This window comes from Mustela erminea, chromosome 6 (assembly GCF_009829155.1).
Source record: "Mustela erminea isolate mMusErm1 chromosome 6, mMusErm1.Pri, whole genome shotgun sequence".
In the NCBI taxonomy this organism is placed as follows: Eukaryota; Metazoa; Chordata; class Mammalia; order Carnivora; family Mustelidae; genus Mustela; species Mustela erminea.
The window spans coordinates 3,212,551-3,235,667 of NC_045619.1; the positions used below are offsets into that span (position 1 = coordinate 3,212,551).

The window sequence follows — 23,117 nt, forward strand, 5'->3', positions numbered from 1 at the left end:
GCTCTGTGGTGGGGAGCTTCCGTCCTGCACTGGGTCCTGTCTGTCCTCCTGTGTCCCGTGTCCCCTGCCATCCCTGACCACCCAGCAGCTCGGGGTGGGTGCCTGGCCTGTCTGTGTGGGCAGCTCGTGGGCACCCTTCCTGTGGGGCTGTTGGACCAGTCAGCTCAGTGGGATGACGTTGGGGGTCATGTGCAGGGGTGACACTGGGCCTCTCTGTGGGGAGGCTCCTCAGAGCGGTGGCGGTCGGTGCCAACAGAGGGGTGACCCCCAGCCTCCGAGAGCCAACAGGACTCAGGAGCCCCTTGGGTCGATCCGAGTGTCCACTCGGGCTCTGCCTCTGCCGGCTGGGGAGTGGGTTCCTATTCTCCGGCCATCTTGTTCTACCCCAGCCGGCCGGTCCCCGATGCCGCCGGGACGTCTCACTTCACCCTCAGGGCTGGCGCTGTGTGACTCAGCGGGTCCGGAGGGCGCGGCAGAGCGGAGGCCACTCTGTTAGGAAGGCTGTCGCCGGTCAGGGTGCCGGCTCTGTTCGGTCTGGATGCGGAGCCGGTGGAGGGCGCTCTCGGGAGGAGCTGGGGGCTGGATGACACGGGGGACCTGTCCCCACAGTTCTGGCCGTCGACATCTTCGACACGTTCAACTTCACGGGAGCCAGGGTGCCGCGATTCGAGGACATCCGTGACGAGTTCCCGAAGGAGTTGGGGTCATCGGTGTTCTTCTCCGCTGACTTCTTCAAGCCGCCGGAGAGCAAAGGTGAAGCCTTGTGGACGCCACGGTGCCCCGCTGTTCGGGGGAGGGGTGGGGGCCTCCGAGGGTCCTGTGGGTAGGAACAGAACGGTTCCTAGTAGCGGAGCGTGTTGTGTGCGTGTCACACGCATGCCCTGAGAAGGGGGCCGCCGTGGGGCGTGAGCTGGCGTCGGACCCCCGTGCCGTGGCCAGGCGTCTCCGGCAGGTACTCGGCTAACTCATGACGTGACAAATGAGATAACACCTGACACACGTGTGCACTAGTCTTCCCTGATGGGTGGGGGAAGCTGCCTCTACCTGTGGGTAATTGTAGAACCTGCCCGCCCCCCAACCCCCGCCCCCCAACCCCCGCCACCGCCAAGCCAGTTTTTCAGTCCTGGGTTGGGGTTACATTACCAAATGGCTTAAACGTTCAGAATTTTCTTTTTCTTTTTCTTTTTTAAAAGATTTCATTTCTTTATTTGAGACAGAGAGAGTCAGAGAGAGCATGAGCAGGGGGCAAGGGTAGAGGGAGAAGCAGGCTTCCCACCGAGCAGGGAGGCTGAGGGGGGGCTCGATCCCAGGACCCCGGGATCATCCCCTGAGCTGAAGGTAGACACTTGACTGAGCCACCCAGGCGCCCCTGGGATTTTCTTAGAGTGTATTTTTCACGGATCCACTCCAGCTACTGAAAATGTCTTAAAATAATGGGGACGTGACAAGGTAAAATTCTGTAGTGGACAATTTACAGTTTGAGGTGTTCTTAGTAAATCAGTCGGTCAGCTGCGTGGCGTTATTATTCGGGTGTCGGAACCTCTGGAAGAGGATTTTACTGCGATGCGGGATCCACACCGACACCATCTTTCATACCGTCTTTTGGGCCGGCCTGGGTTTTCCCGCCCTCGGCCGAGTTCCCAGCGGTCGTCAGCACTGACGGACGTGCGGACCCTGCAGATACCGCCGCTCATCCTGACCCAAAAGCATTGTCCGTGCTCGTGCTCCTTAATGGACCCCGGTCCTCCTCTGTGTCCGAGGCTGAGGCATCCGGAGTGGACACGCAGGAGCCTCGTTTGCTTTAGACAGTCCCGCGAGAGAAGCTTCTGGTGCTTGCTGCCCTCCTGGCCTTGGGACGGCGGCCGGCTGACATCAGTCCCCTCAGCTCCGTACGTGATGCCACGTTCAACTTGTCTGTTAGCCGGAACCATCACCACGGAGTAAACCCCGCCAGATCTTTTAATGATGGGAAGCCTCGGCCGCAGGGCTTGGGTGGCTCCTCCCCCTCCCACTGCCCAACACCTGACAGGTCCCCTGGAAGGCAAGCAGAGGAAGAAGCATCCTGTGCTCCCAGAGCCAGAACTCAGGGCAAGATCTGGGTGGACGACCTTGCAGGAGCTAGAGAGGGTGCAGTCTAGCCCCCGGCCCCTGGCATGCCCCCGCCTCCTGGTATCCCTCCTGGAGGGGCCGCCTCTCTTCTCTGAGTGCTTGATGTTGACATAGAGCCCTAGGGCTTGGCCCCAAGGGCTGACCTCTGCCTGCGTCGGTCCTCGGCCTCAGGCCTTGGCAAGCCAGTGCAGACGCTGACCTTCCCACCTCGGCTCAAATCCTTCTTTGCCCCGACCGGCCCCTGGACAGGTTTCATCCCAGCCCCGGACTCCGGGCCCTTCTCCCCCCCTGCCCTGGCCCAGCCTTGGCCCAGATAGTGTGTGTGTGCGCGCGCATGCCCGTGGGAGCACGCATAAGGCTTTTCTCCCGAGGCGAGGGAGGGGCCCCTGCCTGCCCTCCCGGCAGGGCTCCCCTGGGACTCGCTGGCTAGCTGACTGGTTCGCTGGGGATGCAGGGAGCCACTCGAGTCGGGGAGGAAAGTAAGGTTCCGGCCACAGCCATGCACCGGCGCCGGGAGCCAACACCGGGCAGGGCCAGGCCTGGGGTCTGTGAGCGCCCCGGGACGCGGTCCGGTGCGCCCACCACTGCCTCTGGTATGTTCGAGGCTGCCCAGAGTTGCCGGCCCTGCTGGAGGAGCGCCCCTGGCGAGCGGCCGCGGGGACTCAGCCGCCTTCCACTGCCGGGAGCAAGCCGCCGAGAGGCAGCAGGACCTGGGGGGACTGAGTTGGCAACTTTCTTTGGCCTCTACTCTGTCGGTTGTCCAGGAGTAAAGGACCCATAAATGTCACGTCTGACCCATTGGGTGGCGTCTGGCCCATGGGCAGAGGCCTGGGGAGGGTCATCTGGCCTGGGGCAGCACCTGACCCTCTCACTCAGGAAAGCCCCCGCCTATATCCCCCCCCCCGCCCCCGGAGGAGGAGCTGGGTGTTGCTGAGCAGTGTTGTCACCAGTCATCGGCCCTGAGCAGGGTCAGGAAGATGCTGAGGGTGCGTGTGCCTCCTCAGAGGGGCAGATGCTGTTGGTCACACGGCATGTCGCCGGCACTGGTGAGCCGTTCTGAGCTGCAGTGGCCCCCCGCACGGGGGCCAAGAGGTTCCCTGCCCCACTGCACCTCACAGCCCCTCCACAGGCTCCCCTGGGTCTTGCCCTTTCTAGAAGCCCTGTCCCTCAGGGCTCGGCCCTCCCGCCTCCCTGGAGCTCAGCCTCCCGTGCTCAGTGCTGGGCGGTCTGGGTGGCTGCAGAGCTGGCTTCTGGGCCACCCAGGGCATTTTCTTGGTTGTTGAGAACGTGAGTGAGTGTGGCCAGGCTAACAGAACGTCAGAGGGGACTGTCCCTCGGCCGCTGGGAAGGGGAGGGCCAATACTCCCTCCCGTGAGCCCGTGTGGACACAGGGGCTGGGGAAGTTTTCAACCTTCCTGCGCCCGTGCTCCCGTGCCCCGGTCAGTGGCATGATATCGTAAGCGCCTACGCCCCAAAATACGTGTGCGGACGTATTTACGCGGGCCATATGCGACTTCTGTGTCCTTAGAGCACGTACAACTTCACACACCCCTGTCATTCACGTGGAATCAAAGCAGGGGGCACAAACCCACGCAGACGGTTCCCCGTCCCCATCCATCCCTCCCAGAGCAGCCCCGGTGTCGCCCCCTGTGTGGGGTGAGGGACTCGGCCGCTTAGCCCGTGACAGCTATCACCTTTTCCTGGGTCGAGCTGAGCTGCTGGGAGCCGGCGCCGTCCTGGTCGCTCTGGGAGCGGAGTTTAGTCACGTTCCGTCCGTCCGCAGTGTTGGGCAGGCACTGCCACCTTCGTCCCCAGGAATGACAGTCTGTCCCTGTCCCCTCCCCCAGGCCCTGGAAGCCTCTGTGCTGCAGTCGCGTGGGGCTCTGTGTTTACTCCGCCGGGGCCCAGCGAGCATCTGTGACCTCAGGAGGCCCCTGCTCTGGCAGGAAGCGGCCTGGTGGGCGCACCGCCCCGCGCTCACGCTCCGCTTGCATTGCAGGGACCCCCACGGTGCGGCCAGCCGGTCGGAAAGCTGCCCCGCAGGCGGCGCCCCCGGGGCCTGGCGCAGAGGGGGAGGCCCCATTCAGGAGGCGGAAGAGGCACCCGGACGAGCCCGGCCGGTTCGCCGTCGCCCTCGTCATCATCTACCGGACCCTAGGCCGGCTCCTGCCTGAGCGCTATGACCCTGACCGCCGCAGCCTCCGGTAAGGCCTGTTTCCGGAGGATTCCAAAGGGCTTCCCCAGGCATCCGTGTGAGGACATTCCGCCGTGAGCCTGGGCCACGGCCACAGACCACTGCCCTGAGAGCCCCCGAGATGAGGTTCTGGGCATCCAGGTGGCCCTTCCATGGTGCTACTGCCCAGCTGGAGGTGACCAATGCCCCGCACACGCCCCATCGCTCACAGAGCCGCGGCCACAGCCCGGGGCCTTTCTTGGGGACAGCGGCTGGGGCTCTGGCTCCGGGCCTCCTGGAGAGACGTCTACAGTGCGTGCTTCTGGGGTCGTCAATGCACAGATTTGAGACAGGCGTCTTCTAACTGTACCTTTTCCCGTGTTCTCACTTCTCCGCCCCAGGCTGCCCAACCGGCCAGTCATTAACACGCCGGTGGTGAGCGCCGTAGTGTACAGCGAGGGGGCCGCCCTGCCCAGCCCCCTGGAGAGGCCTGTCCTGGTGGAGCATGTCCTGCTGGAGACCGAGGAGCGCACCAAGCCCGTCTGCGTGTTCTGGAACCACTCCATCATGTAAGGGTGCCGCCAGCGTGAGGACCCTTCGTCCTCCCCCCCCGCCGGAGCTGGGCCCCGTGTGTGGGGTCTGCCATGGCTGCTGGAAGCTGGGACGGACGTCGGTGCAGCTGGGCGCCTGTTCCTGTGCAACCCAGACAGACGTGCCCGCACATCGTGCTGCAGACGGACTGAGTCGGTGTCGCCAAGCAGGCTTCCAGCCGGGAGCTGGTGGCCAGCGGGAGCGTGCGGGCGCCCGGCTGCAGGGGGCTCGTGCTGGGAAGCAGGCTTGGCTGGGCAGGGATCTCGCGGCTCCTTTACTTTCCAAAATCTAGTTAATGAGCGAGCAGCATCGTGCCGGCGTGTGAGAGACGCTTGGCTTACAAAGGCAAGAAAGAAGGGCCACTTGCATGGCAAGGGACACGCGAGGAGGGGCCGTCTCTCACGGCGCAGGACTGGATCTTAGCAATTAGCTGTTGCCTAATTACCCTCTGTGCCTCCGCAGTGCTTCTCATCCCCAGATCTTGGGGCTCTTGGCAGACACGTATTAGCCTTCACTGGCCCTTTTACAGATGAGTAACCGAAGGACCAGAGAAGTTACTTGATTTTCCCAGAGGGAGGGAGGGCGGGGCTCTCTCCGAGCCCGGGACACACCCTTCAGCCCCTTGTCATTTGGGGCTTCCCATCCGTAACAGGGAAGTCATAATTGGGCCCTGCTTGCAGGCGGCTGCCGTAAAACATCGTGCAGTCTGAAGATGAAAGTGCAGAACGAACGTGGGGTATTATTTCCTGAAGCGCCTAGACTCCAAAGAAGGCTGAAGTACAAAGCAGCCCTTTTAACAACTGACTAATGTGTCCGACAAAAGGGGCGTGCGGTCCGCCTGAGACATCCCGGTTGAAGTTTTATTGTGAGATGACACAGAGACCGTGCACTTCAGAGGATTGCTTTAGGGCGCTCCCCAGCCATGAAAGGGAAGAGAGAGTGTGCACGCAGTCCCGAGGGCCGTTGTCCTCACAGCACGCGGCGTGGGCTGGGGGAGGCAGGCGGGCCAGCCTTGGGGGTGCTGGATGGGCTTTCCCAGGGGCGGCGGGGCCTCCGAGACCCTGCTGGTGGAAGGCGTCCCTCTCACGCCTGCCTTTTCTCTGCAGGATCGGGGGAACGGGAGGGTGGTCGGCCAAGGGCTGCGAGCTGCTGTCCCGGAACCGGACCCACGTCGCCTGCCAGTGCAGCCACACGGCCAGCTTCGCCGTGCTCATGGACGTCTCCAGACGCGAGGTGGGCGTGGCCCCCTGGGCAGTCCTGCCCTCCCGGCGAGTGTGTCCAGGGATGAGTCCCTTTGGAGAGTCCGTGCGGCCCCAAATTGAGTCCACGATTTACGCCTGTGTTCGGGAGGGTTGGCTGGAATCTGCCAGGATTCCCAAAACAAAACTCCTTGGAAACTCTTTTTCAAAGGGGCTGGGTTGTAAATTAAAAACCCGGTGGCAGACCCCCAAGCCTCAGCCCAAAAAGAAAGCCCTGGAAGAGCCTCACTTCGAAGCTGGATTCTCTGTGTTCTCTTGGATGGTGCTGTGCCGGCCCCACTTTAAATTTTAAGGGAGAACAGAGCCGGCTGTCCGGAACAAAGGGAGGGTCTCCCGTTAGCACCGCATGCACTGGCCCGGAGACAGAAGAAGGGGCTCAGTCAGGAGCCCCCGCAGCCAGCTGATGTTTAACCTCTGGCCTTTTCCTGGGCCTGGGAATGCAAGGCTCTGGGAGCCTGCGGGTAAATAGAGGGAGCAGGGCCGCGGCCCCCAGTGGGCGGGCAGCAAGGTCAACCTGGGCTCTGACGGGTGCAGATCCTGGTTTCTAGGAACCAGAACAGAGGCCTGGGGGGCTTCACCTGGCACCTTTTCTTCAGGACTGGGATGTGTCCCAGGAGGCCAGGTCATTGTCCCTCCCAAAAGCTCTGTGGCTTGCAGGTTCCTGTCACATTGTTAGGAGGGTGACTGCTGCTGATAGCGGCCAGGGAGACAATAGGGAAGGGTGTGGCCTCAGGTCTTCCCCTGACTGCCAGGCTCCCGTGGGCAGGCAGCACTTTTGAGCTGGGAGCCCCGGGGTCCTGGCCTGGAGGAGGTTAGTTATTAGTAGTCTCACAGGCAGGAGGAAGCCGAAATTTAGGGAGAAGAAGTGGAACTAGAAGCGGGCTCACTGCTCCCTGCCCTGGGGCCTCAAAGCCAGTGCTGGTCCAACAGCAGGAGGCAGCCCCTGGGCCTCCGGAGGGCAGGAGGAGAGCCCTGAGCCCTGAGCCCTCAGCCTCCGGGGCCCAACCCCCTCCCGGCTGCCCAGCAGCTCAGCTCCCGTGGTAGCCGTGGCACACCCGCCTTCTGTGTGCAAGCCCCTCCCGGCTCCGAATTTGGGGGGGGCAGGCTGTGCATCTCCTGGATGGTAACATTTATGTATGGAGGGTTGTTTTGTTTTAAATGTTTTTTTTTTTTTTAAACGTTTTTTTATTGGGGCAAAATACACAGGATAGACATTCACCACCGCAGCCACGTGTCAGTGGATGCCGACCCGCTCCAGAACTTTCTAACGTCTCATTAATCCATTCGGTGTTTTCCGTGGTTTCTGGCAGCCTGAGAACCGTGTCAGTCGTGCAGGCTCTGCCCATAGTAAAGTCGACCTTAAAGTGCCTTTCCTGTGCAAAGCCCCACCCGGCCAGGCCTCATGTCCACCCCCCCCCACCTGCAGCACGGAGAGGTCCTGCCCCTGAAGATTGTCACCTACGCTGCCGTGTCCTTGTCGCTGGCCGCCTTGCTGGTGGCCTTTGTCCTCCTCGCGCTGGCGCGGACGTTACGCTCCAACCTGCACGGCATCCACAGGAACCTCATCGGGGCGCTCTTCTGCTCCCAGCTGGTGTTTGTGATCGGGATCACCCAGACCGGAAACCCGGTGAGTTCCCGGGCGCTGCCCCCGACCTCTGTAACTGACAAAGGAGCGGGTGGAAGTGACCGCGCCGGAGACCGGAAGTGGGTCGGCCTCGAGGGAGGCGAGGACGGGGCGGCGAGCGGCGGCTGGCAGAGCTTCCGTGGGGGGCCTGAGATCAGAGCCCCTGTGCGGGCTAGGGGAGGAGGGAGCGGGTGCTGATGGCCGGGAGGCCTGAGATCAGAGCCCCTGTGCCGGCTAGGGGAGGAGGGAGGGGGGGCTGTTGGCCGGGGCAGGGTCCCTGGGGCGTGGGGTAGGGAGCAGCCTTGAGGCTGAGGTGGTGGCACAGCCGGTAGGACGCGTGCGAGAGCGAAGCCGGGAGCTCTGTGGCTTCCGCGGTGCCTGCCTGGTGGCAACGTGATTTTCCATTTTTACAGCAGGATTTACAAAACACAGGGTCAGCATGCTGACCCCGGAGGTGGTGGGGGCACGGCGGGCGGCGGAGGCTGTGTGCCCGAGGCTTGACACACACGCTTGGGCTCGCTGAATCCCCCCCGGCCCTGGGAAGGGGGAGCATCCCTTCACACGGGAGAGGCGCCCAGGGACCAGTGAGGATGAGCGAGTGCCCGTGGCACACAGTTCCTTCCATGCGGGTTCCCTTACGTGTCCATCGCGAAATGGGGACCCTAGAGCCCTGAGGCGCCGCGAGGCCGGCTGATGGGCACGTGTGTATGTGGGGACTCGGGAAGTCTGGAGGTTACTCTCACCTAATCCCGATCTCTCCGAGGGTGAGCGGCGGGCTCTCGGTGGGCCATTCCAGTATGGCCAGCACATGCTGTTGACAGAGCTGTCATTTCTTCCTTCCCCATGCGGCGAGGACCTGCTGGTTGTCTCTGGGTTCCGCCTACCCGAGACCCAGGTCCAAGAGGCCCTCCCGTCCCCGCCCAGGGAGCCCCCCTTCCTGGCACGGACACGAGTGGTCGTCGTAGAGTGTCACAGGCCAGAATGGTGTCCCGGTGGCAGGTTGGGGAGTCGTGCTTGGTTAGGGAAGGACTGACCATCCGGTGGGAGAGGTCCAGGAGAAATCGGGACAGGTTGGGGAATCTGGTCCCCCAGAGCCTGAGGGGCCCTGCCGGGCAGTGCCGTGTTCCTTTTGCAGGCAGCTCGTGCCGCGGAGAGCGCAGCCAGCCAGTTAGGAAGCTGCCCAGAGGTCAGCAGAGCGGCAGAGGGGCTATCCTCATAGGTCCGCTGCAGAGGGGCTATCCTCATAGGTCTGCTGGGTGGAGGTGAGGCCCAGAGCCGAAGCCAGGACAGCGGGCAGGGCGGGAAGGGCAGGAGTCAGGGCGAAGTGGGCAAGGAGGGAGGAGGAAGGGTACCGCAGGTCTCCGGAAGGGGGACGAGCAGGGAGGACACCCCAAAGTGAGGTGAAAATCGAGACAGAGTGACTGGTCTGGGTGTGGCTGGCCAAGCCCTTGGAGGCCGAGGGGAGGCATCTCCCCCTCGTGGAGAGGAAACGTGTCTGTGGGGGTGGGTCAGCCCTAGGAGAGGAAGTGTCCTAAAAGGCAAAGAGGGAATGTTCTGGCTCGCTGGTCAGGGCCGCTGGCACACTTGAGCTCTTCCTCCTCGTTTGCTGCTGGCAGCGGGCTCCCCTTGAGACCCTCTGGGGCGGCCAAACCTCCTTTGAAGGAAGGGGTAGGTAAAGGCAAAGTGTCACAGGAAGACGGCCTTGATGGCCCCGGGGGCTTCTTAGCGGTGACTCGGGGAGCACCGGGCCTGGCAGAGGAACCCCCAAGCGCAAACTTCCTTGCTGCTCTCCGGGGCGCTGCCCGTGGTGCTGGGCCGGGGTTGGGGAGAGGCGCCATCGCCACGTGGGGCCCTGCAGGGTTTCCGTGCATCCGGCGGGCAGGTGGACCTCTCCCTGCCTGTCCTTATCAGCGCATCAGACAGGTGAAGGCTCATCTCCAAACCCTTCAAGCGTGCCCTTGAGTGGTCTCCACAGAGGCAAGCCACGCCTTGCAGCCACATACCGCGTGTGAAAGCAGCGAGGCTGTCCGCTTCTTCCAGGCGCGGAGCGCGAGAGAAGGAATGCTGGCCGCGTCATTCGAGGGCCTTGGCCCCTTGCCTGGGTTTTATGGGTTTTCTGTAAACTCACAGTCCCGTCTCTGGGCGAGGTTTTTCATCTCCCAGATTACTGGCAGGTTGAAATGATTTATTAGGCATTAGCATTTTGTCTTTGTTCTGTTTCTGGAATAGGTAGTACATTTAGGGCAAAAGTCTGTACACGTACAGCCCCATTAAATTTTAAAATGTATCTCTAACACTTCTTTTTTTTTAAAGGTGGTTTTGTGGGTTTACTTTTCGCATGATTGAAGGCAGCCAGCCAGCCAGCCTCCTCGCCGTTGTCCCTTGTCTAAGCCCACTGTGCTTTGCATGTGGGGACCCTGGGAGTGGTGTGGGGCTCCCCCAGCCCCAGGCTCGCCCTGGCGTCCGGGCTGATGGCTCTGCTCATCGCCCAGGGCAGACCTCCTGTCCCCCGACCGTGGGGTCCAAGGCGGAGAGCAGGTTGTCCAGTCGTAATGTGCAGTGCCATCTTCCCTTCTGGTTGAGTTCCTGTTTCGCCCCGTGTCGGACAGATGTCAGGGCTAGGAGTTTCCTCCTCCGTCTCTGGGGTTTTGTTTCCGGGGAGAAGCCGGCCTGTGCAGGCTGACAGCGGCAGCAGGGGTGACGTATGTTCCAGCCAGCCTGTGCTTGGGTCAGCTCCCCGCAGGGTACACTGGCCTGGCACCTGATGGAGCGGAGTGGCCTCCAGTATGGGCCCGGGTGGTGGCCCTGTGTCTGTTGGGTGGAGGGTGGGCGGGGGGCTCCTTGGCGGGGACACTGAGACCCTGGGAGGTTGCACGGATGGTGTGGCAGCCAGGACTAGGCAGAATGTCTCAGGAATGGGGCGGGACTGGGATGTGGCCTGGGGGTAGGACAGCTGCAGGTTGTGGGTGGGTCCAGCAGGGGTGTGACCAGGAGGGGCGGGCCGAAGAGTGGGGTGGGGCCAGGAGTAGCGGGCTGGGTGTGGGTGTGGCTAGGATGGACAGGGCCTGGGGGTGGGAGGGGTCAGGAGTAGGGGTGGGGGCAGGAGGGGAGGGTCGTGGGGGTGGGGGTTGGGGGGCCAAGAGGGCCGGGGCTTTCTCTTCCGTCCCCTCCACGGTCCCCTCTCCTCAGTGCCTGCCTGGCGTTTTAGGTCCTTGAAGGGGCGCCTGCTCTCCCCCAGCTGGGCAGCCTGGGGGCCCGGCCAGCGCAGCCCCTCCCAGGGGGCCCCCATGAGGCTGCTCTGGGCCGAGGCACGAGCTCTTCGAGGCCTGGCCTAGAGCACCTCATGGTAGATGATTCACACAGAGGCCGGACTCCCGGTGTCCGCGCCGCGTCCCCAGCCCCTCCCCGGCGCTGCTTTCTTCCCATTCTCAGGGACACTGGGTCGGCTCGTCCGGGTCGGGAGAGGGCAGGACGCTGGACCTCCGCTGCCCTGTGGAGGTGGTTTTCTTTTGGGCACCGGCCGGAGGGCAGCCCTGCCTGGCCGAGGACAGGACAGACAGACGCGCTCCCGTGGTCTGGTTTTGGCGGGAAGCAGAAGGCTCTGTTAACTTGGTGGAGGCGGGAGGACCTTATTTGGCGGTGAGGTCACGAAGCACGAGGCTTCCCCTCCCTCTGGCCACTGCTGGACCCCGCAGACACCCCCACAGGGGTGCTGGGTAGCGGGTGGAGGCCTCACCGCAGTTGGGCCCGCAGCCTGGGCTGGCTGCCTTCATGCTATTTCTTTTAAATTTAAATGCCTGGAGGAAAGAATCTGGAGCCATGACAGGAAAATACGTTTCCAGCTTCTAATGAAAACGCTAGAGGCTCTGTCCACCCCCTGTCCTGTGGCTGTGCTCACTCCAGGCACCGATCTGGGTTGGGCGGTGGTCCGCGCCCCCCCCCCACCCCGGTGCCTCCCTCTCTGTCCTCTGCTCCACTCGGGGAGCGGAGACACAGCGCCTCACCGCCCAGCCGTTCCTGCGTGAATCACACAGAAAAACCCAACTAACTCGGTCTCCCTACTCTGACCTGCAGACCCTCACATTTGCGCAGTGCGCGGACTCGGTGCCTGCCCTCGGCGCCCGGCGCGCGTCTGGCCCCTGGTCCGCGGGGTGGGGCGGGCCCCGCGGGGCCTGTGCTGAGCCAGCGCCCCGTGCCCTGCCCCCACAGTTCCTGTGCACGGTCGTCGCCATCCTCCTGCACTACGTCTACACGAGCACCTTCGCCTGGACCTTTGTGGAGAGCCTGCACGTCTACCGCATGCTGACCGAGGTGCGCAACATCGACGCCGGGCCCATGAGGTTCTACTATGTCGTGGGCTGGGGCATCCCGGCCATCATCACAGGTGAGGACTGGAGGAGCCGCCCTGCTGGGGAGGCCTGGGCCCGGGGCCCACCACTGCGTGGGCAGCCCACGTGACCTCATCCACCCCGGAGCCCACAGCTGGTGAGCCCACACCCCTGGGCCCGGGCGGGCGAGCTCCCTGGCCTCCTCTGGGTACCACAGACACCCAGCGGGACTGGCCCCTGGCAGAGGAGGCCCTCCCCGCCCTTGCACCTGTGCCGTGAGTGTGACCACTCGGTGCCCACTGCGGGGGTGCGTCTCTGGTCAGGGGTGGTGTGGGCTCCTTGAGGGCTGAGTGCTGTCTGCTTAGGGTTCTGTCTGTGGCACCTAACAGACAGAAACTCCACGTCCGCCCGGCGTGTGGGTGGGTGGGTATGTGCACGTGTGTTGTCTGTGGTGTGTGTGTTGTGTGTGTGGGATGTGTAGTCTGCATAGTGTGTGTGTGTGTGTGTGTGTGTGTGTGTGAAAGGTCTATACGTTGTGGGGTGTGTGTGCATGTGTACCCTCTACTGTATGTGTGGGGTGTGTGGGGTCTGTACGGGACGTGTGTATGTCATGTGCGTCGGTTGTGTGGTCTGTATGTAGGGTGTGTATGTGCTGTGTGTGGTCTGTATGTGATATGTGTATATAGTGTGTGTGGTGTGTGTGGTCTATGTGACATGAATGGGGTGTGTGTATATGGTGTCTGTGGTCTGTATCTGACGTGTGTATGTCGTGTGGGATGTGTGGTCTGTATGTGATGCATGTGTGGCATGTGTGTGTCTGTATGTGACGTGTATATAGTGTGGGGGGTGTGTGGTCTGTGTGTGATGTGCGTATATAGTATGTGTGGTGTGTGTGGTCTATATGTGACACATGTGTGCTGTGTGTGGTCTGTACGTGATGTGTATGTAGTGTGTGTGCTGTGTGTGGTCTGTATGTGACGTGTATGTGGTGTGTGGATCTGTATGTGACGTGTGTGTGCCGAGCTGGGAATGCTGCTTGTGGCCACGTGCCCCCTCAGGCCGGCCCTCAGGAGGGGCCCCTCCCGGGATGAGTCCCCACTTCCCTCCCTGCTGTCCAGGACTTGCGGTGGGCCTGGACCCCCAGGGCTATGGAAACCCCGACTTCTGCTGGCTGTCCCTTCGAGACACCCTGATCTGGAGCTTCGCCGGGCCCATCGGAGCAGTTATCATTGTGAGTCCGGGAGTTTTGCAGAGCCCATGATTCTTGGGGGTGTGGGAAACTGGGCGCGTGGGCTGGAAGGGGTTTTGGGGGCCGGTGGGGTCCTTGGCTCCTCAGAGCAGCCCGTTGGGCAGGAAAGGGTGATCTCATGGTGCTGAGGCCTCGCCATTGGACCTGCGGGTTCGTCCCACGTCTGTGTCTTCGTCCACTGGGAGGCAGCTCGGCGTCCACCCTCGGGAGGGTCCCGCAGGCAGGGGGGCGTGGGAGCCCTTCTCATCCCAGCCGTACCTGGAGATGCAGGCGGAGCCCCTCAGAAGCGTTGGGTCTTCTGATCTGTTGTGGCGACACTGACCAGCCGGCCACCTGACTTGGGTTTTTAAAAAAACGTTTTTCAGGTCAACACAGTCATTTTTGTCCTGTCTGCGAAGGTTTCCTGCCAAAGAAAGCACCATTATTATGAAAGGAAAGGGGTTGTGTAAGTGGGTCCCAGTGTGGGACTAAACGCCTAGCAGAGCCCCCTGAAGGCGCCCGTCTCCCTGTGCCCAGGCCCTTGGCCACCCCCCAGCTCCGCCCCGGGGGACATGACGGCCACGTGGATGCATCAGCAGGCTGCAGTGGGGAGAGGCCGTGGGCAGCGGGCACGTAGTGGAGGAGAGGGAGGGCGCTGAGCATGAGGAGGCCGGGGGCAGGCCGCCTTGGCCCATGGGACCCCGGGGACAGTAGGGGGTAGGCTCTGCAGCAGCTGGTGGCACAGGGAGCAGGATGGGGCCCTGTGCCCCTCGCCTAGGCCCTGTTAACCGATGGGTGGAGGGGAGGAGGGGGTGGTGACGGCTGGGTCTGGGGAGGTGTGAGGGGCCGGGATGCGACGGGGAGGAGCCCCGCAGGGTGTTGGGGCTCGGGGGTGCGGCTGGGACTTTCTGGGTTGGTGGCGATGGTGATGCTGTGGCCGCAGGAGTGGAGAGTGACCAGGTGCTCTAAAAAGTTTTGGGAAGTTAAGTGGCGGGGCTGAAGGTGGGCCGAGAGGGGGCGGGTGGAGGGGAGGGCGGAGCCCGGAGTCACGCCGCCCCGCCCCCGGCAGCCCCCTGCTGCGGACCGCCTTCCTGCTGCTGCTGCTCGTCAGCGCCACCTGGCTGCTGGGGCTGCTGGCCGTGAACCGCGACGCGCTGGCCTTCCACTACCTCTTCGCCGTCTTCAGCTGCCTACAGGTGGGCCGTCCTGTCCCGGTGACCTGGCGGGCCTCGCTGGGGCCACCCTTGGTGAGGTCATGAGTCGCTTACGCTACCTCCTGTCTGAAAGGCCTGGGGGAGATCCTGGACCGGCGTCCGGGGCAGACGGGCCACGACATGGTGGTCCCCGTGTGGCCGGAATGTGCCGGGGATTCCCGTGACGCCAAGGAACCCGGGGTCCGGAGCGCAGCTCTGTCCAGGGCCTTCCCAGGGACCCCTGGGGCACTGTCCCTTGCTCAGCCGGTGCCGGGGCTCATCCTCCCTCCGCGGGGCAGCGTACATCCCACTTTTGTCTGCGGGGACGGTGTTGGCCATTTACGGTTTGCACTGAGGGCTTCCCAGCAAGTGATGTCATGTTGGAGACGCAGATGGACGGGGGTGTGGCTGGGACCAGCCCCACCTTGGCCCCTGGCATGCTGGCTGCCCTGTCCCCGCTCCCCTGGGCAAGCAGAGGCCCCGGGGAGGGGGCTTCCAGGGCGGGCCCCCCGTAGCCAGGCTGGCTCTGGGCACTCCGCGGCACATGGTGTGGCCGTGCTGTCTGCTTCCTTGGGCAGACGGGTGTGCCCACCGGCCTGGCAGCCACAGGACCCTAGCTGCTTCGCCGCCAGCCCATCCCTGCCCTGACCAGCGTCCCCTCCCTCCAGGGTCTCTTCGTCCTCCTGTTCCACTGCGTGCTCAACAGGGAGGTCCGGAAGCACCTGAAGGCCTTGCTTGCTGGGAAGAAGCTGCACCTGGATGACTCCGCCACCACGAGGGCCACCCTGCTGACGGTAGGTGGCGCCCGGGGACCGGGGCGGGGCGGGGGGAGGGGTTTGCCCTGTGGGTCTCTAGACCAAGCATTCAACATAGCTGCCGGGTCTCCATTGACCCTGGCATCAGAGAGCCCCTTGGAGAGTGGCATTGAGCTTGATTCCATTCCTGACATCCGGGGAAGGGAGCAAGGTTCACTAGATGGGGTCCATCCTCATCACAGCCCCATTGTTCAAGGTCACAGAGGACAGGGCGGCAGCAAAAGCCGTGGCTGCAGGCAGGAAGACGTCCTCAGACCACTGTGGGGGCTGGGGGTGCTGTCCTCCAGGCCGCCACGAGGCCTGTGTGCTCTGTGCTGTGTGGGGGCACCTTCAGGGTGCTGTCACCGGGGCTTGCTGTGGGGACAGAGCCGACCTCTGCAGGCCAGTGGCCTCTGCTCCGGTGATAACCGTGCCCCCTCCCGCAGCGCTCCCTCAACTGCAACCACACGTACAGCGAGGAGCCCAACATGTTCCGCACGGCCCTGGGCGAGTCCACTGCCTCACTGGACAGCACCGTCAGGTCAGGCCTGAGCCGGTGCCCTCGCTTGTCCCGGGGGCACAGTGGGGCGGGGGGAGGCCCAGCTCTAGGGGCGAATGCAGGCTGCATTCGCTCGGAATGGCCCTAGTGGTGTGCCCTCCTGTTCCAGAGGGCGTGTGGCTCCCCACGCGCTCCGGGAGTCTTTCGTGGCAGCAAACCTTCCAGAGCCCCGTGGGGCCACCTTGGCACATGCGAAAGGTGCCCAGTGATGTTGGGTGGTCGTGTCATGTAAACCCCGGAGTGATGGCGCTGAGCCCACCCTCCTACCCCCTCTCTAGGGACGAAGGGGGTCAGAAGCTCAGCGTGTCCTCTGGGCCAGCACGGGGCGGCCATGGGGAGCCAGATTCGTCCTTTGTCCCCAGAAGCACCAAGAAGCACCATGGTATGTGTCCCCCGGAAGGCGGCCCCTGGGCATCTCCTTCCTGGGGGGCTGGTGGGGGGAGCTTCTTCCTGGCTCTTGTCAGGCCCGGGGGCCTCTCGGTCACTGGACGTACAGGCTCAGAGGACGTCTGTGGCCCATCCCATTCAGAAGGTCCCCAGGGGAACGGTCGCTCCCCCGTGCCCAGCTGGCCCCACTCAGCCCTTGGCCTGAGCCTCCGGCCCTCCCGCCCTCCCCGCAGAGCAGGACTCGGACTCGGACAGCGAGCTGTCCCTGGATGAGCAAAGCAGCTCCTACGCCTCCTCGCACTCGTCAGACAGCGAGGACGATGGGGCGGAGGCCGAGGGCAAGTGGGACTCGGCTCGGGGCCCCGTCCACAGCACCCCTAAAGGTGAGGCAGTGTTGGGTGGCGTGTCTGAGGCCTGCCTCCTGTGATGGAGAGCAGCGGCAGGGGTGTGGACGGCAGGGGGGAGGTGCTGGCCGGGGAAGGTCCTGTCCACAGCATCTGCAGAGCAGAGGCAGGGAGGTCTTTGAGGGTCTCTCCGGGAACCCCCACTTCAAGGACGCCACTTGCTGGCCCCGATTGTTGCTGGGGGGCCCGTGTTGAGGCGCTGGGGTGTTGAGGCAGGGCACTGTGGGCTGGGCCCCGCTGTCAGCGGTAGCTGCCCCACCGAGGGCGGCACCTCATCAAGGGCGGCACCGCCTCGGCCTGCAGCTCTGCCCGCAGCGGCTCAGGGCCACGTGGGACGCAGGCTCCCCGCGGAGGGACACGAGGGAAACTTTCAGGGGGGCAGGGAGTCCCCGCTGTTGACGGCCGCTCTTGTGCCTCAGTGGACGCCGTGGCCAACCACATCCCGGCCGGCTGGCCCAGTGAGAGCCCGGCGGGCAGCGACAGTGAGGAGCCTGGCGACCAGCCGCGCCTGAAGGTCGAGACCAAGGTCAGCGTGGAGCTGCACCTGGACGAGCAGGGCAACCACTGCGGGGAGCGGCCCCCGGAGCAGGAGAGCGGCGGCCCGCTGAGGCCTGCGGGCGTGCTCCCCGGCCAGCCCCCGGAGCAGAGAAAAGGTGCTTTGGGCGTGGGGAGGCCCCGTTGTTCCCTGGAAGCTGGGGGACCTGGAAGCCCCTCAGCGGGGGAAGGGACTGGGTCCGGGTGGGGACAGGAACAGAGGGGCGGGGCCGGGGTCCCAGCAGGGCGAATGGGTGGGGTGGAGTGCAGTTGGGGGCAGGACAGAGGTGCAGGTCGGTGGAGGGTGGGGCAGTGGGCGGGATGGGGCGCGGGGAGGGGTCTGGGTGGGGTGCTGGGGGGGGCGGAGTGCACGCTGGTGGGGGGGCCCAGCGGAGGGGGGGGCAGGGGCGGGGCACAAGAGTGGCCAGTGCCGGTGGGTCCGGGTCTCCACGGGTCGGCTTCCCCGCACAGGGGTGACCCTTTGGGAGGGAAGAGCAGGGGCTCCCCTGGGCCCAGAGTCTGCTCCTCGGGTCCTTGCCCCGGCCGTGGCAGGCTGACCACGACTCCCCACCTCTCCACATCCAGGCATCTTGAAAAACAAGGTCACCTACCCGCCGCCGCTGACCGAGAAGAGCCTCAAGTCGCGGCTGCGGGAGAAGCTGGCCGAGTGCGAGCAGAGCCCTGCGTCTTCACGCTCGTCCTCCGTGGGCTCGAGCGACGGGGCCCGCGCCCCCGACGGCACCATCACCATCAAGAGCCCACGCCGGGAGCCGGGGCGCGAGCACCTCAACGGGGTGGCCATGAACGTGCGGGCCGGGAGCGCCCAGGCGGCGGGCTCCGACTCCGAGTGAGTAGCCTCGGCCTGGGCTGCAGGGCAGCAGGAGCGGCCCTGGCCAGCTTTCCCATCATCGCCTGCCCAGGGGACCGGTGTCCAGTCCAGACAGGAGCCCCCGGGGCTGTGCTGGGGTCTTGTGGAGGGAGGGGCTTCAGCGGGGTCAGGGGCAGCCCGCTGAAGGACAAAGTGGACTTCTGACCAGGGCGGGCCCAACTGCCAACATCCAGGGGGTGGCCGCATTGGCCAAAGCCCTAAACCCCTGGCCAGCCCTGGGAGTCTAGGATTTAAGACCCTGTGGGACTAAGCACTTTGTAAGGATCTTGGTCCAGGAAATCAAGCCTCGGGGGACCCTGCAGAGGAACGGAACAGGGATCTTGGCTCCAGCCGGGCCTGCCGGCCTCCCCATGGCTCCTCCCTCCTGCAGACTTCTAAGGGAGGAGCAAAGAGTAGGAGCCAGGTCTTCTAGAATGGCGCTCTGAAAACTGAGTTTGGTTGCCCCGCAGCAGGGCAGGCTGTGTGGACGCTGATGGGCATGGCCCTCCCAGGGGCCCTGGGTGTCAGGGTGCAGACTCGACTGCCCCCTCTCTTGCCTAGTGTAGCTATGTCCGCGTGCGAGCTTGTCTCTCTCTGTGCCCCCTGACTGGGGGATTCTGCCCCCCCCCCCCGTCCTGAGTTGGGGGGGGTAGGTGTCTGCCCCCGCGTGACCTCCAACCTGGCCCCCCTGCTGGCTTCACGCATAGCAAGGGCCATTCTTGCTGACCTCCACCTGCCTGATGGCTTCTTCCCACGCACAGAGGCAGTAACGAAACTTCAATCTGAACCGTCAGGAAACCATGAGACAAGCCCTCCGTCTCCAGCCAGGCCTCTGTGCTGCACTGACACACCCTTGGACCATGGAAACCCAGGGGCCACTGCCCTGGCAGTGAAGGGGGCCCTGCAGTGGCAGCCCCATGACTGGTGTGACCCACAGTCCAGACACAAAGCCCTGGGCTACCCCCAGGGGCTCAGGGCCCAGCTGAACTGTGACAAGTGCCAAAGGCCACGGGCACAAGGATGCATGTGTGGGCTCCCGGGCTGGCTCATCTGGATCCCGACTGCGGACAGAGGCAGAGCCGTGCACCGGCAGGCTAGGAATGGGCCCAGCACGAGAGCTGGCAGGGCCGGAAGCTGCCAGGCCTGGCTTGCTGGGGTTCGGGGGTGCCAGGCATAGGCGGAAGACGGAGGGCCACTGGCCATGCGAGCGCCCCCTGCAGCACAGACCCCTGGCCGGTGGCCTTGATGGCCCTTTGCAGAGACATTCCTCGTCTCGAAGCAAACTACTGTCTTTTGTTGAAAACGTGTAGATACTTCTCTATATATTTGTACGGGACTCTGAGAAGGTGGAAAGCCTGTGTATATTTTGCATTTGTACTGTTGATACTCGGAGATCCGTGGGATGATCTCTATTTTTTTATACAAGGAAGATTGCACAGTTGTACTTGAACCTGGCATGCGTTGATGCAACTGGTGTCCCGGTATATCGGAGTGGGAAGTGCGTCGGGGAGAGGCTGTCCTCGAACAGAGGCTCCTGCCCCTGCGCTCGGCCAGAACGCGGGGATTGTGTGGGCATCACGAGCAATGGCCTGAATTCACGGCGCATGTTTCTGGGACGTGTGTCCTCCGCTCCCAGCCGCCCCAACTGTGATGGATCAGAGACAGGGCAGCCTACAACTGCTGTAGCCTACGACAGCCTACGGCAGCCTTCGGCAGCCTATGACGATCCGTCCCACGGATCTCCCAGCAGCCTGCGATGGGGCGGGACGGAGGGAGCCCCCCCAGGTTGGCGGTGGAGAAACGCAGGTGACCTAGCTCTGGCAGTTCCCTGGCCGCCCCCATCCCGAACTCATGCTCAGCCTGCAGCGCCTCCCTGGCCCCTGTCCCAGTCATGGGGTACCACAGGTGGGATGTCTTTTGTCCCTCTGCTCCTGTTCCTGGTGGATCTTACAGTGCTCACATGTTCCTGATTTAGATGGAGGCGTGGGGCCTTCCAGGATGTCACATTCCTTCCTGCCAAATCGTCCAGTTCTTTGAGACGCCGAGGATCCCCGGGCGGGCTGGGGCCCCGCCCCCAGAACCCAACCAATTACTTCATTTTGCTTCAAATGGCCAATTGTGCAGAGGGACAAAGCCACAGCCACAGCCATGGTTACCAAGCTGTTTCTTGGAAGCTCGTACGAGGAGCGGCTGTGCTATCCCACAGTGGGCACTTGGCACGGCGTGGCCGCAGGGGCTGTGGAGCGGGGCCCAGAACGACTCAGACGCGTCTCGCTCTTGCGTTTTGTTCTTCCAATCAGGCGCCCGGGCGCACGGTTAGCACAGCTGCGCCCGCGTACGGGAAGCCGTGAGACAGGAAGAGAATCCGGCCAAACGCGAAGCTGTCTGCGCCGTGTTCTGATGGAAACGAAACGTGAGCACTGTTCACGACCACACCGGGAGCAGCAGGTGCGGGGCGGGTCTCAGGCCACACACCGCACACAGGAGGGACACGACACTGCAGGGTCCACATGCGGGATGAATTACAAATGTGCCTCAGCGGGCGAGCGGCGTTCCGAAGGCAGAAGGTGTCTGCAGATGTGTACCCGACCAGACCTTTTCCTAAGTACAAACAGCGAACACCCTCGAGTCGGGACCCCCCCCCCCCCGCGTCCTCACTCTTCTACAGCTGGGTCCTGCCCCTTGAGCTGCAGTTTTCAATCTGATCACAACTGTTACCAAAAAACAACTGTCCGTTGTATTAAGACAGGAAAAACTGTAAACCTATTTTTGTGACTTAAGACTTTATGAGAAATGAGACACTGGAGATTTTTTTTTTAACAAATGTCTATTTATTAATATTGGAAACACTGGAATTACACCAGAGAAGTCTGCAATAAATTAAGATTTTTGAATTTGTGTTTCTGCTGTGCTGCGCTTCCCTGGCCCCACTCCCTGAGCCAGCCGGGGACTGTGGACAGGGTGTGGGGGACAGGCCCTGGGGGAAAGGAACCGTACTGGAAATTTCTGTCCACCCCCTAACGCAGTCGGGATGAGCAGGCCCTGTCTGGGGTTCCCCAAGAGCGTTAACTCTCTCCCCACGTGTACAGCACCAGCCCTGGGCCTCCTTCCCTCAGGGTCTGGGAACCTGGGGCAGTGGTGGGGCCTGGCAACTGGGGTGCCCATCTGGGAAACGGGAACAGGGGGATACATGTCTTACCCCTCAGCTCCACCCCCTTCAGCCTGCCCAGGGTCTCCTGAAGGTCGCCGGGGGTGGGGTACAGTCCTGGGCCGGCCAGCGCAGGGCAGTGCAGAGTCTCAGCTCATGAACCTGGCCTCCTGGTGCCCCCTGGCGGACAGCTGACGCAATGCACAAAGTGGCCTCCTGCACTTGGGTGGTGGCCTCAGGGGCACGCGGAGGGCAGGCTGTGCCCAACGGAGGGAGGGTGGCACCACCGGCTGGAAGGCTGCCATGGGCCCCACCACAGGAGAGGCTTGGGTGGCCAGAGCGGCCGCTAGGCCAGCTGGGAGCCTGGCGCTGGGCTGGAAGGACGGGCAGCCCCCCCCACCAACACCTGCCTGTGCCCGAGACTTCCACCTGGCTGCCCTTCCTCCTGTCCCTGCTGCCGCTGCCCAGGCTCGGCCTTCCCAGCAGGACAAGAGGCCCAGCCACCAGGGCCGCGGATCGGGAACCCCGAGGCCCGGGAGGCCCCACGCTGTCCTGTGAGCTGGTGGAAGGAGGCCGGGGTTTCAGTCCCCGCCTCGACCACCGCCGAGCACAACGAGCAAGTGCGGGATGGGGGCAGGCCCGAGCCGCCCGCCTCTCAGGGCCTCCTTTATTGGGCTCAGCTGCCATGTGGACGGCTGGAAAGCCCGACCCTGAAGGCCTCCTGCTGGGTGGGGAGCAGGCAGGGAGGCAGCAGCTCCCCCTGTCACAACGGTGTGGAGGGGAGAGTCTGTGCTCTGGGCACAGCCCCAGCACCCTGACCGTCCCTGAGGGCGACTGCGTTCATCCTGCCTCTGGGAGGGGGCTGGCACTGAGCTCTCAGCCCCCCCATGGCAGCCTGGCCTTAAAGCCCCCCCCAACGGTGCAGCCCATCGGCCCCACTCAGGGTCCCACTAAACGATGGCGGGGCCCACCCTCCTCGCTGCCTCTGCCCCAGGCCGGCAGGGACGGGCCGCCAGGAAGGCTGGTCTCGCCAGCAGGCTGCAGCCGCCGCACCAGAGCTGAGAGGTGCCGAGCGGGGTCCCAGGCCTGGGCCTCCCTTCCTGGCTGCACGGGACGGCGGCTGCTCTGCTCCCAACACACCGTGTCCTGACGTGCTGGGGACAGAGGTCTTAGGTGCCCACCCCTGCTCCTGAGCCGCTGCACAGGACTTCCTAAATCGAACCCCCATCCCTGACTGCCACCACGCCCAACCCCACAGCCCACCTGGTCGCCCATTCCTTCCCCACCTGCACCTCAGACGCCAGAGGAATTTTCTGTTCAAAAACACCTGCCTCCTCCCTCCTCTTCAGAAGGAAGCCCTCCTCCCACTGTAGCACTCTGGGGCTGAGATGACCGTCACCCCACTCTGGGCTCCTCCCTTGTGGTCTGCGGTCTGGGACCTGCCTCTGTGGGCGGCAAGCGGGGGCGGGGGGGAGGGTACTGGATGGCTGGCACTCAAGACCCCAGGCTAGACCTGTCACCACCAGAGGCCCTCAAGGGTGGCAGCTATGGGACAACCTTCCCAGGTGCTCCTCTAGCAGCACTGTGCCTGGAGGGATAGGCTACCTCTGGTCTAGAACCTTCTGTCCATAGAAGACAGGAAACCACACTTCTGGCCCCCACAGAAGCCTGGCTCAGTGCACCAAGAATGTGTCGGGTATGAGGCTAGTGAGAGGAGGGAGCCCAAGCTCTGTCCCTGGTGCCCAGCCCCCACTGTCAGGGCAGGCGAGCCGGAGGCGGGGGCTCACGGACCCGGCCCCCACGCGCCCCACAGGCACTGAGAAGAGAACGGGTCGGGTCCCAGGCGTCTGCCCGCCTCCCACCCGCAGGGCCACCCGGCCTGGCGGAACCCTGACATGCACAGAGGCAGCAGGGGTCA

At 63.7% G+C, this 23,117-nt stretch overlaps 1 protein-coding gene across 3 annotated transcripts in view; it reads left to right on the top strand.

The window, feature by feature from the left end:
* CELSR1 (cadherin EGF LAG seven-pass G-type receptor 1) overlaps positions 1-20,945 on the top strand; it is a 134,154-nt gene extending 113,209 nt beyond the window's left edge. For 2 of the 3 annotated variants that reach the window (XM_032345900.1, XM_032345901.1), the window contains 16 exons: positions 610-753; positions 4,109-4,313; positions 4,684-4,851; positions 5,980-6,106; positions 7,559-7,759; positions 11,966-12,140; positions 13,203-13,315; positions 13,699-13,778; positions 14,382-14,508; positions 15,174-15,299; positions 15,746-15,840; positions 16,137-16,240; positions 16,479-16,628; positions 17,069-17,302; positions 17,769-18,030; positions 18,813-20,945. In XM_032345900.1, the coding sequence (XP_032201791.1) occupies positions 610-753; positions 4,109-4,313; positions 4,684-4,851; positions 5,980-6,106; positions 7,559-7,759; positions 11,966-12,140; positions 13,203-13,315; positions 13,699-13,778; positions 14,382-14,508; positions 15,174-15,299; positions 15,746-15,840; positions 16,137-16,240; positions 16,479-16,628; positions 17,069-17,302; positions 17,769-18,030; positions 18,813-18,837 (2,336 nt within the window). In that variant the 3' untranslated portion in view covers positions 18,838-20,945. Of the gene's footprint in view, positions 1-609; positions 754-4,108; positions 4,314-4,683; positions 4,852-5,979; positions 6,107-7,558; positions 7,760-8,891; positions 8,976-11,965; positions 12,141-13,202; positions 13,316-13,698; positions 13,779-14,381; positions 14,509-15,173; positions 15,300-15,745; positions 15,841-16,136; positions 16,241-16,478; positions 16,629-17,068; positions 17,303-17,768; positions 18,031-18,812 lie in introns of those variants that run through there. The other variant, XM_032345902.1, reaches the window with a different exon arrangement.
* The last annotated feature ends 2,172 nt before the right edge of the window (positions 20,946-23,117 follow it).